The 13,511-nt window shown below is 36.6% G+C and overlaps 1 protein-coding gene across 2 annotated transcripts in view; it reads left to right on the top strand.

Annotated features, from left to right (window-relative positions):
* LOC129228284 (zinc finger MIZ domain-containing protein 1-like) overlaps positions 1-9,711 on the top strand; it is a 141,817-nt gene extending 132,106 nt beyond the window's left edge. For both annotated transcript variants that reach the window (XM_054862959.1, XM_054862967.1), the window contains 2 exons: positions 1,830-2,099; positions 4,539-9,711. In XM_054862959.1, the coding sequence (XP_054718934.1) occupies positions 1,830-2,099; positions 4,539-4,700 (432 nt within the window). In that variant the 3' untranslated portion in view covers positions 4,701-9,711. The remainder of the gene's footprint in view (positions 1-1,829; positions 2,100-4,538) is intronic.
* The last annotated feature ends 3,800 nt before the right edge of the window (positions 9,712-13,511 follow it).

Genomic DNA, 13,511 nt, shown 5'->3' on the forward strand with positions numbered 1-13,511 from the left:
TAACAAACTCTCAACATATTAGTAAATTAGGAAGTGCTTATCCAATGCAAAATGTTGTTAAATATATTATACTGACTGAAAAATGAGTTACTTTGAAACTGCATCTTCAATATACAAAAATCCTTAGCTATTTCAAAAACATGGAAACACACACACACACACACAAAAAAAAAGTTCGAATTTTGAGATCTTAAATTCAAATTATGTTTTTCGCGAATTGCGATAGAACCCAACTCGTTGGGTTTCTTGTTTCTACTTATAGCTTTTATCGCAACCATAATTTGAATTCAAGACGTCAAAATTCAAATGAATGTCAGAGGCTAGATGTTGTGTGCTGGACACTGTTTTCATGTAAAAAAGATTGAGTAAAGTCGAGAAGGGTCGTTTATAAATAATTCGATACCGAATCACATGGACTCTTGCATTATTAGCACAGAAAATAAAATCAAAGGACTGATGTCTTTCAACGGTCAAGTGAAAACAATAAGCAATTCGTGATTGCTCAAAAAAAAAGTTCATCGAAAAAACGCACACCTAGCGTGAGTGACCTAAAGCCAATAACTTTTTAAATAATTTAGCTAGAACGTTGAAATTCTTTCCATAATGTTTGAAACAATCTGAAGTTTTTAAATAAACAAAAATCAATAGTTTGGTCACTTTTGAGATATGAAGAAATAACATTTCTGGGCTTATTGGCCGTGGTAGAAATGGAAAGGAAAATCTTTAATGTTGCCGCTACGCCTTTAAGGACTTGAAGCGATGTACCGGATCGAACTGAAATAATTCAAGTTTGTTTCGCGATAGAATACTTTAGCATAGAAAATGCATAAATTAAAGCCTATTATACGATTAATACTTATTACTTAAGCTATATCAGAACAAAGAAGAAAATTGAATAGATCTCACCCAACTGAAGCTGTTTTGTAAAAATTTCGGACAAATTCAGAACTTCTACTAGCACCACACTCAAAACCAACTGATCTGTACTGTGTGCTACTCGAAAATAAACTCACCATTCAGAAATTCCACTCATATTAGTTCCAAGCAGAAAAATTAATAAATAAAAATATGCATGAGATGCGATAAAGCGATAAAATTGTAAATCCCTTTAGCCGCTTAAGATTAAAGACAAAAGAGGGACGGAGGAAAATAAACCATTTTTTCAGTCACTTGGGCTCGCAGTGCCCAAGTGCTGCCCCCCTTCGAACTGCTGTTTCGTACAAGTGACGTGCGTAAAATCCATCCCACCTACTTTTGCTCTTCTGCTGCTTTTGGGTGAAGATATTTTTCCAAGAGCCATGAAACTCATGAAACTGGTGCCCTTGCAGGGGGAATCGGGGTGACGCGACTTGCGGTTTTGGTTTGTCTGGTTGAATCATCTTGATTGGTAGGAGCGGAGGTGTGGCAGGGGCCACAGTCGAAATGCCCCAAAGAATCATTCTCAAAGCTTGCAAGCGCGAAATTTAACAGATGGATAACTTTTAATATTTTATTAGCGACATGCAGAGTGCTAGAGATTTAAAATCTGTTTCACGCTCCCAAATCGTTGTTGTTGTTTTTTTAAACTGAAACACAAAAAGTTATTTTTAAATAACCTTTTTAATTGTGCACAATTTATCTGGGCGGGGGGGGGGGAGCAGACCTACCCTGCCCAAAGTGACGAACCGCCCCTGCTTCTTTATGATAACTTGTTAACATAAAAAAAAAGTTTAATTACTTTTGGTGTTTTTTTGTATAGAGTTTTTTTTTTCCTTTTTTTACATGTTTGTCACTATTAAACGTGAAAATTGCTCAAAAGTTCCTCTTTTCCTGATCTCTTCTTCTTGCAGCAAATGGGCCTGTCTAATCTACACGATTCATCCGCCCCTGCCCAGCGCGGCACGACCGTGACGTCATCCGCGACCACGCCCATCCAGGGGCCCCACACGCCCCACTCGATGGGGGGCCCTCCCAGCGTCCCTCCCTCCGAGGGAGGCAACAGTCAGCCCGCGCCCGCCACCCGGGACGCCGCCCTGGCGACCGTACCTGACCTTGGTGACCTTCACTTCGACCCCGCAGCGGTGATTGAGGGCGAAGGTCAAGGCCAAGAAGGGCTGAACGTAAGTATTTTTAATTTAATGTTTTTCTTTTTTTGGTTTAATTACGCGGTTACGCCTTCGTTCCCAGCTTGCTGAACCTTCGAAGATTGATTTGAAACCTTGTTTGGTTCGAGAGGATTTAAATCGTTTGTTAGGAAGAATCAGATTACAATGCGCGTTACGAATAGAACAAAATGAAAATCCCGCTCTCTCACGCGTTGAAAATAGAATTCATGTATAAAGCTCTTTATAATTAGAACAATATTAAAACCCTCTCTGACGCGAAGAAAAAAAAGCCTTGATGAAAATCAGGCCCGGATCTGCAAATTTTGGGTCCCCCTGCAACAAAATCTGTAGTCACCTACCGTCTGGTAAAATTTGTTTGGAACTTCCAAGTTATGTAGAATTGGAATGATATAACCTATTTTAGCAGACATTTAATGCAGTCGAAGCCTTTAGTCACGATATTCCTAACCATATTATTCCAACGCCCCCGTAATACTAAATGCCTATCGCTTTCTCACTTTAAACATAAAGCCAAATTAACTCGAAACTAGGGAACGAGTTCAAGTCAATATTTGTACGGAGGCCACTGCCATCTATCAGAGAGGTTAGAAATTAATAGTGAAGAAATTAACAATTATTTAATTTCTAAATTTAAACTTAGAAATTAACCAGTTTGCAATTTGATTGAATTGTTTGGATCTATCGCCATAACAACGATTTTGTTGGATGGCCGCTGGGTAGAGCTGTTAGCTGTTTAAAGAATTATTACCATATGAGGCAGTGAGAAGCAAAGGGATGTAAGTGGACATTTTCAAGTTTTGAGTGAAACGCGTTTAAAGATAACATGCTAGGTAGACTTTCATTGGATTTTTTTTCTAAATCATGCTGTAGAACAGCACCTACCAGGGCTACTATTGCCATCTCTTGCTCCAAGACAGAAGAGAGGTATCCCAACTATTTGTACAGGTTATCTCCAAATCTTTAATTTTGCCACTTACATCCTTTTGCTTCTCACTGCCTCATATGTGGATCTTCACCAGGCGAATGTTTGAATCCATCGTCATTGGCTGTGCTATGGTTGAATTGCTGCTAGGTAGCGTTGTCCTTCAAACGGAAGTTCACTTTTTGAGGAAAATACGATGGGCATTTAGCATTACGAAGGTGTTGGTTTTTGTTGGAAAAAAGCTCAATGATTTAAAAATTTTATCTGTTGCCAGTTTCTTTCTGTTGATAAATAAAATAGTTGAAATTTATTTAGTACTTCCGGATAAATGTTTTAAAGGGATTATCAATTTTCCCTCTTGATATTACTTTTGCGGCTAGAAAATTTTACTAGGTGTGATTACCTTTCCTTTCCGTGTTTCTCATATCATCTAGAAAAAAAAAATCGCATTTAAATTTATAAGTACATATCAATATAAAATCGTCAACCAGGATCTTTTTTATTTTTTTAATTTAATATAATTACGTATTTTCGAGAATCGGCGCCGCGGCGCATACAAGGAAAAAAAGGAAAACATTACCGGTGCGGCGAATATAACGGGTGCGGTGGATACAATCTTTCTTTTCAAGTAAAAAAAAAACAAGTTTTTAAAAACGTTGAAACTGCTGGAAATAGATGGCACCACATCGTCCTGCTGCCGGCAGTTAGCACATAACAAAACGATTAACGTAGAAAAAGTACGTCAGTCACGTCAAAGTACGTCAGCGTTTCAATATTTTTTTTCTAACATGAAGCAACGTTTTACGGTGTTTTCAATTTTCTCTACTATGCTTCTACAATATTACTATATAAACGCTTTTAAAATTGATTTCAACCGTCGAAACAAGCAGCAAAAATGACTTTTTAAAATCAAATCGGCAAAAATATATTTCGATACAATTCTATATGTTTCAAGAACCTTATCCGTTATTGAAGAACCTTATTGTTAGATATTCAAACGTCGACCTATGAAGTTTCTGCGTCGATCAATATTTTTGTGCTACTTGGGCCAGAGAGTTTGACATTGACGAGGCATTGAGGAGAAGGGTCTGCGTCCCTTACTCTGGATAGCCAACCAATGTCTGATCCCAAGATAAGAAAGTTATATTTACAGCAAAGTATACATAGTTCAGTTAATTAAAAATATTTTTTTCATTTGCATTTCATTCCAGCTTTGATTACTACTAATTGTGCTCTTAAGTTGTTTAATGGCAGGTGCGGCTCTTATACCGGGTGTGGCGAATACATGAATTTTTTCCCCTTGAGAATATATTTCGATACCGCGCCTACTCCTGAAAATACGCTGCTTGTTGTTATGTTATAAAACTGAAAAACCCCTTTGCCTATCGCTTGGCAAGCTAAATGAAAATCAAAATTGCATTTCCTGAGTATTATAAATGAAATAAAATAGTTTATATTCTAACATTTTTCTGGACATTATTTTTTATTGTTATACTTGTATACTATTGCAGCTACTGCCCGAGAGCGTTGTGGACCCGATGGAACTGCTTTCCTACCTCGACCCCCCGGAGATGTCCGGCAGCGGTGCATCCGCAGCGGTGACGCCGGGCGTCGCCTCCGGTGCAACCTCTTCCGCCGGAAACGACGACCTGCTCTCTCTCTTCGAGTCCTGAGTCATGGAAAAAAAAGAACTCCACGAAACTCGGTCTTCACCTTTTAAACAGTGTGATTTTTACCGATCCCCAAAGGAAGCTACAAAATTGTTTATACTAGTCAGGTGATTTCGAAAGGGGGGGGGGCAGTGAAAAACAGAATTCTGTCGAGCTGCAGCAAATTTATCTTACCAGGAAGAAGTAAAGAGCTGATTTAAGGGCACATTCAACTCTAATAGAATTCAATCGAATCGAATACGATCAACTCCATCTACCAATAGCGAAGCCAAAAATTCCCTTTGCCTTATCCATAAAGAAATTTCTCGCTGCGCTACTGGTAGATTGAATTTGATCGAATCGAACAAAATCGAGTTGAGTGAGCCTTTTAATCTGAATCTTAAAAAAAAATTTCTAACATATAAGAATGCATCTTGAATTGATGGAAAACCATACTCCTACGCTGTGAATATAAACTGGGATTTTTTAAAAACATATTTAACAAGTGAGCTTGCATTATGAGTTTGAATACCATTTCCGAAATGTTCAAAGTAATTCAAGAATAAAGTTCGACATCGGATAGTTTCATCTCCGTCGTCTAAATATATAATCTGAAATTGAGAAGCACTTATCAACGTCCAAGAATTTAGTCATAAATAGTCATGTAAAAAAGCTACGGAAAAGAGATCCTTTTATCCCTCCCACAAGTAACTTAATCTATAAATAACAGGTTTATTATTTTATTTATTTAGTTATATTTCCTTTTTACTTGAAAATCAGCAACACATTACAATAAAAGTGAAAAGCAGATCTATGTTTCCAGATTTTATTGCTGCAGCTAAGGACAGTAAAAAAAATCCTGAATTAGAGGTGCTTGTTGGGTACAATTTTGTAGCTTCTAAAAAAAGAAGGGATAAAATTCAAGACGGAGGTGTCATTGTTTGGACATGTTTTTCATCATTGAATCTGAAGCTCTTACAATATGAGTCAACGGTCCGCCATTTTGTTATTCAATGTACACATATAGCTTTTACTATGTGTGTTATGCGATATTTAGTAAGATTTTGTAAATATGAATTTTGTAAAAACGATAGAAAATGGAAAAAGCGTCAAAATTGTTTGTGATGACAAGTAAGCCATTTTAATTGCTCGAAAGGTTGCATTTTTTTAAGGTTGAGAAATAAAGCGTTTTATCTTTAGGCGCAAAACTTATACGATAAAATAATCATTATTTAAGAGTAAAATTGTGAAAATAATCTACATACTTCATTCGGTGAAACAAGGAATTCGCTTTTCTGTGCACAAAAAATTGTTTAAATCCAATTTAAAAGAAATTTTATGCCTTGTTTTCATAAAAGCATACTTGATCTTGATAGGTCATAGAATAATCAAAATACTTTCATTTCTTATGTATTAAAAAAAAAAGGTTCAGAGTTTGTTATCACTTGAAGTCTTTTAAAAATAACTCTTTCAAATAGCGTTAATGTTATCAATTTTTCTTCAATTGTTTAACTGTTACAAAAACTGTAGAAGCTGAAAGATGCCATAAGGTCGGGTGGGTCATTGGCAACCATTATTGTGAGCTTGCTTCTTTGGGCAACAAAATGGCGGACAAAGAAGGCCCATATCCATACAGCTGTTCAATGTGTGATTCGTCATCAGGTTTGGAACGGGACAACGCTAGTCAATATGTATCAAACAACAATACACGTATCCGGGCAGCCTCGCGTGTGTACAGTGTGTACCAGTCTTCATGGAGAGTGCACAAACTTCATACAGATCCTTTTTCCTCTTCACCGTCATGTACAGATTGGATTTCCATGAAAAAAAGAGAGACTTGTTCTATGGAAAAACCTTTACTTCACACCACTTTGGTTCGTGAGGACATGTACAAATTCATGTGTTATTCAATGATAGGTTTTTCCATAGTTTCTTTTAGCAAACTGAAAAAATGAAAGAACTCAGGATCGGGTGACATCGAACATCCTCGGGCCTTTCGAAGTTGGAACTCTTGAAACAAAATCCTTCTTAAACAGTTAAACAATTAGCCCTGTGGTGTAAAGAATCTGACCCAAAAGAAAAGTCGTCGGTCGTAGGTGTTTAGCGGATTATTGGGACAAAAAGTAAAACGAAATTAAGATAGTTTGAACAGCTACTAAAAATTCTTCTGTGCGTGGGGGGTGGGAGCACTTTGTGAATGTACAATATCTTATACGTATAAACAGGTATAAAACATATGTACTCGCGTTCCACGCATACATAATACATATTCACATACGGTACGTGGGAATCGGTTAATACATTAACGACCCGAAATGTTCGATGCATCCGTAAAACTATTGTGACCACCTGAATAAACTACTTTTTAACTTCATAGCTTTCAACCAAAGTTTGTAAACATTTTAAATCTGTGTATACAATCCTCCATTCCAATTTCTGGAAAACATTTTCAGACTTTATGCATAAGGAGAAGGGGGAAAAAAAAATCTGCCAAATAGTATAAGCCCTGATTTTTTAAATGTATTTTTTAAAATGCAAACAACCTCTTTCGTGCTGGAATTTGCTCTTTAACAAAATTTGTTTTTTGTTGGAATATCTCGATTCATCGTTGTTCACTCAGAGTAAAGAAGAGAAATAAAGAGTACAATGCAATCTCTGATAACTTGAACCCCTTTGGACGAAGGATTAAACGATTCCATTTGCTGAAATATTAACCAGTATTAACCCTCCCCCCCCCTCCTTTTTTTTTAAAAATAAACTCACCCAACGTCAGAAGTTTTGTTGTCAGACCAATATCAGAGAGGATTTTTCTGACTACACTTTTCAATCTTACCTGTTTCTTCTTTTTTTTTAATTTTTTTTTCAAATTAAATAAAATCCCGTTTGGATAAAAGTCTCAATTATTTCGTGCGTTCTTAAAGACAGACTTAACATGATTATAGCTGCATAGAATAATATAATAATCATCATCTAATAGAGTAATATACAACATGTTATGGTACCTTAATCCCTTGTGGTATCTTTAAGGTAAAAACGTCTTCTAATTTACAAAACGTTAGGAAAATGATAAAAATTGAAAAATAGACACTATCTACTAGAAGACGGCAATGAATTCAGTAACGTGGGAAAAACTTGTATTCTGTCAAATTGATGTTGCAATAAAATTAATTTGCAACAAGTTTCGCTATATTTTTTTTAACACAACTTGGGACTTTCATTAAAAGAAGGTAGAAAAAAGTTAGCTTTACAGCAAATTTTTACCTTCTGAGCAATTATAGAAGCTCTTTATTTCTCGCCTTTGCTCTGTGCGTGTTTTCTTAATTTTCAACTGCTATATGAAACGTGTAGCATTGTTATGTTCTTTCGTATTTTGGTATGCATTGAGAAATAAATTTACGAAGACAGTTAAAATATGCAATATAATACTTATATGGAGTATACAATATTTACCCGTTTCTGGTTGTATACAGTAATATGAGGTTGGACTGAGCCTTTGTTAGCGAACATTGTTTTGGACGGTGCCTATAGAAAACTTGAAAACCACAGTACGAGTAATATGAAGTTGGACCGAGCCTTTGTTTTTGAGAACTGATTTGAACAGTGCCTACCTGAAAACTTTAGAATCACTGTAATCTGAGGTTGGACTGAGCCTCCGTTTTTAAAAATTGTTTTGAAAGGTGCTTACAGAAAACTTGAGAGTCACAGTATTCTGAGGTTGTACTTTCCCTTTGAAAAATTGATTTGAACGGTTCTTATTGAAAACTAAAGAACCACTGTAATCTGAAGTTGGGCCGAGCATTCGTTTTTCGAAATTGGTTTGAACGGTACTTATCAAAAGTGTACTCCAGCTAGTTAAATAATTCAGTGATTACTTGTTGACGTTTTCGTATTTGTGTCGAGTTTACTGTTTAATGTTTTTTTCTGGAACCTGCCGACGAAAACCCTTTTCACTGAGAAAATTATATCCATTCTTCGCAATTCTGTGACTGTAATGAGCAGGAGTTCATTGAGAGAACGGGTTGATATTGGGCTCAGTCAGAATAGATGTAGAGGAACTCTCGGTTATGACTGTTTTGCTAAGATTGGGAAATTTCAGCGAAGAAGTTTCACTATGACAACTCTACAAAACCGCCAAACGTGGCGGCTGCATAAAACGAATCGGTCTTGGTTGTTGTCTACACTGAAGTAAGCAAGTTACGAATTTCCAAAAAAATATTCGTTTAACTAGCTGCGTAAGTAACTGTAAACTTGACAAGCATACAAGAACTGGCAGCTAAAACTTGTTTTCGACACTACGTGGAACAAGTTTGCTAACTTGAGTTGCTGTTTACATTAACAAGTAGGCCATGATATCCAACGAAATTCTAAATTCAAGCAAACACTTTTTTTCAATTAAAGGGTTAATGGGGAATATTCTATTTGAATTGTAAACATTTTCTTTGAACTGATAATACGAGTAGTATTTGATTTAGAGAATGAAAAGAATTGTTGCTTGTTTAGGCTATACGCTACCTTAGTACATGCGTATCGCTTCGCGTGAGCAAGCGTTGCTGGTTCGACCTTACATACTAAAAATTCAATGTGTCTTCAAACGACTTACACAAATAAAACACTTCGCTCAAAATTAACTTACTGACGCTAAAAATTTGCACGTACATTCGTGCTTGTTAAGCTTACAGTTTTGTCTGTAGCTAGGCCGAAAGTCACCGTGGGATTTGGTTATTCAACAGGTATTTTTATTAGGCATCCAACACACCAGTCCTTCTATAAAATGTGATTTAACATGTAATTATTTTCTATGCAACAGACTCTGGATTCCAGCGATTGAACATTTTTCAGCGGCAAGTCGTTTTTAACTTCAAAGTATTACCGGGGAAAAAATATATAATTTTGCATTTCGTTCATTTTCTTCAAGATATGTATTTTGAACATTGTGAAGTGTATATATGTATATAGGATTGAAAAATGTTGAACTCATGCAAACTGTTATACGAGGTGAGATGAACTGTTATATAAAGTAATAGTCTGCTGTTAATTGTGTTTTCTTTTATTTGCCTGAACATATATGACATCTTTTTATAAAAAACAATTCCAGGAATCCTCCAGGGTTGCTTAACCCAGTTATTCCCAAAACAAGCCTCTATAGATTAGGGTTCTTAAAAATATGATTTGGCATAATGCGGGTGGGCCAATACGTACAGCGTAAACTGACCCATTGATATTTTTGAGAGATCAAGTGTTTTTAGGAGTATTTTCTCTCCTTTTTTTTTTTTTTTTTTTGGAGAGGGGAGGCAAATTTTTGAATTTCGAACGTTTTGAAGTGTGCCGAGTCCATTTCTTCCTCCGAAGGACTTTTGATAACGTCTGTCTGTGTGTGACCGGTTTTCTGTGGCCACTCTTTAGCAAAAACTACTGCATGAAATTGAACGAAATTTGGTACACATATGTGCCCCCATGTCAATTGGTGCCCAATAGATTTTGGCGCCAATTTCTTCAAAAGGGGTGGAACAATCGAATTTTCTTCAGCTACGCGTGCCTGCCATTCCTCATGAAGTAACAGGCGGAATTAAACAAAACTTGGTCCACATATTGACCGTAAAGGGTACAGGTTCTGATTCAATTTTGGTGTCAATAGTTCAAACGGTGGTTGAGTCATCGGATGTTTCTTGTCATTACTTGTGACTGCTGTATCTCAAGAAATAATAAACAGAATTTTAAAAAAAATTGTGGAAAGGTAGCCTTTAGAGCAGGGGTTCTCAAACTTCCTCGACTCGCGGTACCCTTTGTAGAATTAGAATTTTCTCACGGCTCCCTAGTCCGTCTCTATTTCTTAGAAAAGTGCGCTAAATAAGGCTAACCTAAGATTAAAAACCTCTAATATCTTTCTTCTTTATGATTGATTTGCTCCAGCTTTTGCATATTCATTAGATGACTCATAAAGAAAAAGAAAAACCAAATGAAAATTTAAGTTTCGATTGTGTTTCTCCTCAGTTTTTTCAAGGAAAAGCGATTTAACCTTATGTGGAACATAGGCCCTAATAAGGAAACCTCTAGGTAAAGATTACTTCACGCAAAGTTGAAGGCAATAATGCCAAAAAGTATTATAAAACTAAAACGAATTGAATGAGTCATAAATATCGATATATATTAATCCACGTTTGATAACCTCAAAAACGTTACCAAAAAGTTCCACGTTTACTTCCATGGAAAGGGAAAAAAATCCATCGTCATATTCGGGGCAGCTGATAATTCGCTAATTTCTGTCTCTCTCTCTCTCTTTTTTTTTTTTTTTTTGTCACTCATGGACTTATGTCATCACTTAAGGATTGAGATTCCTATTTTTTCCCCTGACACAAGTCATCTACAGTTTAATTTTTCTTTTAAGCTTAAAACAGCTGTTTCTTACAAAGTTAGAACAATACTGCAAAACTGTACAATCTAGTATTAAATTTCAGACTGAAAAGTGTAAATAAGGTACCTTAAAAATTTTTAATTGTGCTGGAATCCTTGAAAATAATTAGATAAGTCTTTGAAACTCATAATAGTACAGTAAAAATAGGGGTCGGACACAAACATCCAAAAAAAAAAAAAAAAACCTAAACCTGGTGCAAATTGTCGATTACCCTCCCAATAAGAACAGGTAAAAAGTCCCACATCATTGTGCGTCGGGTTTTGGAATGGGGGGCATCTAAAAATTGTTGTTTTGAGTATTTTTCCAGGATTTTTAGAGTAAATTTAAAATGAGAATATTATGCCATACTAAATTTAAAAGCATAAAATTAAAGGTGTTTGCCCCCCAAGAGGGATGACATAACCCACCAATGCTACAGAGCCCCCCTATCCCTGTAAAACGAAGCAGTATCCCCGAACCCCCCTCCATAAATTTCATGTGGAAATATTATTTTATGCAAAGTTAAAGTTATTAGAAATCAAGTGTGTCCATCCTCCAAGTGCGATGGTGCATTTCCTCCCCAAAGCTACAACCCCCCCCCGCCAAATAAAATAATACCTCAATTCCCCCCCCCCCTTCCATTTCTAGTAGAAGTATTATTTCATGCAAATCTAAAATTCATTAAATCAGGACTGTCCAACCCATAAGAACAGTAGCTCACCTCCCAAAACGAAGTTACCATACTGAAAGACCCCCCCCCCCCCCCCCCCCCTCTGATGGCGCACACTTGATTAAATGGTCAAAACAATTACACTGAACTGTTTTTTGCTTTTAAATGATTTCTCCTAAGCTTGTAACAAAAAGGCTTCGTTATCAAGATCTTTTTTGGAATCCAGATCCTCAACAAAATCGTTATTGTTGCAACTATGTCTAACACAGTTTGTGCACATAATTGAGCACTTCAGTCCACTTTCAGACATTTCAAACCTTCACTATATCCAATGAACCCCTCAGAGGAAGCACAAGATTTGAGGCGCAGAAAGTCTTCTAGAGCAGAAGGCTTGACTGTTGAAATAGGACGGAGATTATATTTCTATGGTGCTTTCTATGTACCATCAAAAATGACACTAGCTTTCCCATAGTTACCATTGACCTATACACTGTATTGCTGGCATACTTCCTTGAAGCTTGCAGATCATTACCAAAAAGTATGATCGAGCAGGTATCTTCCATCTATTACACATGAGGAGTGAGAAGCAAAGGGATGTATGTGGCAAAATTAAAAATTTGGAAATAACCAGTACAAATGGTAGGTGAACCTCTCCTCTGTCTTGGGGCAAGAGATGGTACTAGTAGACCTGGTAGTTGCTGCTATACAGCATGATTTAAAAAAAAAAATCAATGAAAGCCTGCCTAGGAGCTAATCTTTAAACGCGTTTTACTCAAAACTTGAAAATGTCCACTTACACCCCCTTTGCTTCTCACTGCCTCATATATGACACCAGCTGTTCGTTCTGTGATGGTGGATGAATCTTTTGCTTCAGATAATAGCACTTTAACGATACAGATTTTTTTTTTCCTTCTGAAACCAGATTCATCGAATACTGATGGAGGATCACCGCATAACTCATACTAGAAGTTTTTAGCAATTTGTTATTCCATCTTTACTGTTCATATCATTCGGTTTAAAAAATGGTTGGGGCTTACACATCTTTACAGATAGTAACTACTCTCGTAACAGAAGCTAAAGACATAACGGCTTACCTCCTTTACAAAGAAATGCCACCAAATTGTTTGCCTTCCATATCCTTTAACGTTACTACCCCAACGTTAAAAGTCTCTTCACAACTCACTTTATCATCAGCGACCGACCAGTATCAACGAGCAATACCACTACCAACGAGCAATACCACTACCAACTTGAGTCAATACACATAGAGAGAGAAGAAACTTCTGGTGGCTTTAGAGACGGATTGTGATCTCCAAACCGAGAGACAAAAAGGTGTAAATATTTAGCATTCCACTGTTGTATTGCTCATTGCTCTCCTCAAGACTTGTTCTATCGTTGAATCACTGCAGGTTCTGGATCGCCTGAATATGTTACTTCGTTAGATCGTTGGATAACTGACGTTTTAGCTGATGTTTGATGTGATCAATTTTTTTTTAAATCGCATAATGTACTCAAAAGTTTGAGATAGTGTTGCAAGTATATGTCCGCATATTTAGCATAATTCACATAACCAGCTGTGTAAAAGAGAGGTAGCATGGTGTTTGCAAATGAGAACCCCCACGGACTTAGAGGATGCAGAATTGCAGCATTGCCCGTCTCACTGTTGGCAATTTCGGTTTGTCCCCGCTTACGATGATGGCAAAAGATTGTAGAAAAGTTGAAGTAAGTTAATCAAGAAGAATTAGGGAAACTTTGGTCAGTTTGGGCTTTTTTT

The sequence above is a fragment of the Uloborus diversus genome, chromosome 1 (genome assembly GCF_026930045.1).
Source record: "Uloborus diversus isolate 005 chromosome 1, Udiv.v.3.1, whole genome shotgun sequence".
Lineage (NCBI taxonomy): Eukaryota > Metazoa > Arthropoda > Arachnida > Araneae > Uloboridae > Uloborus > Uloborus diversus.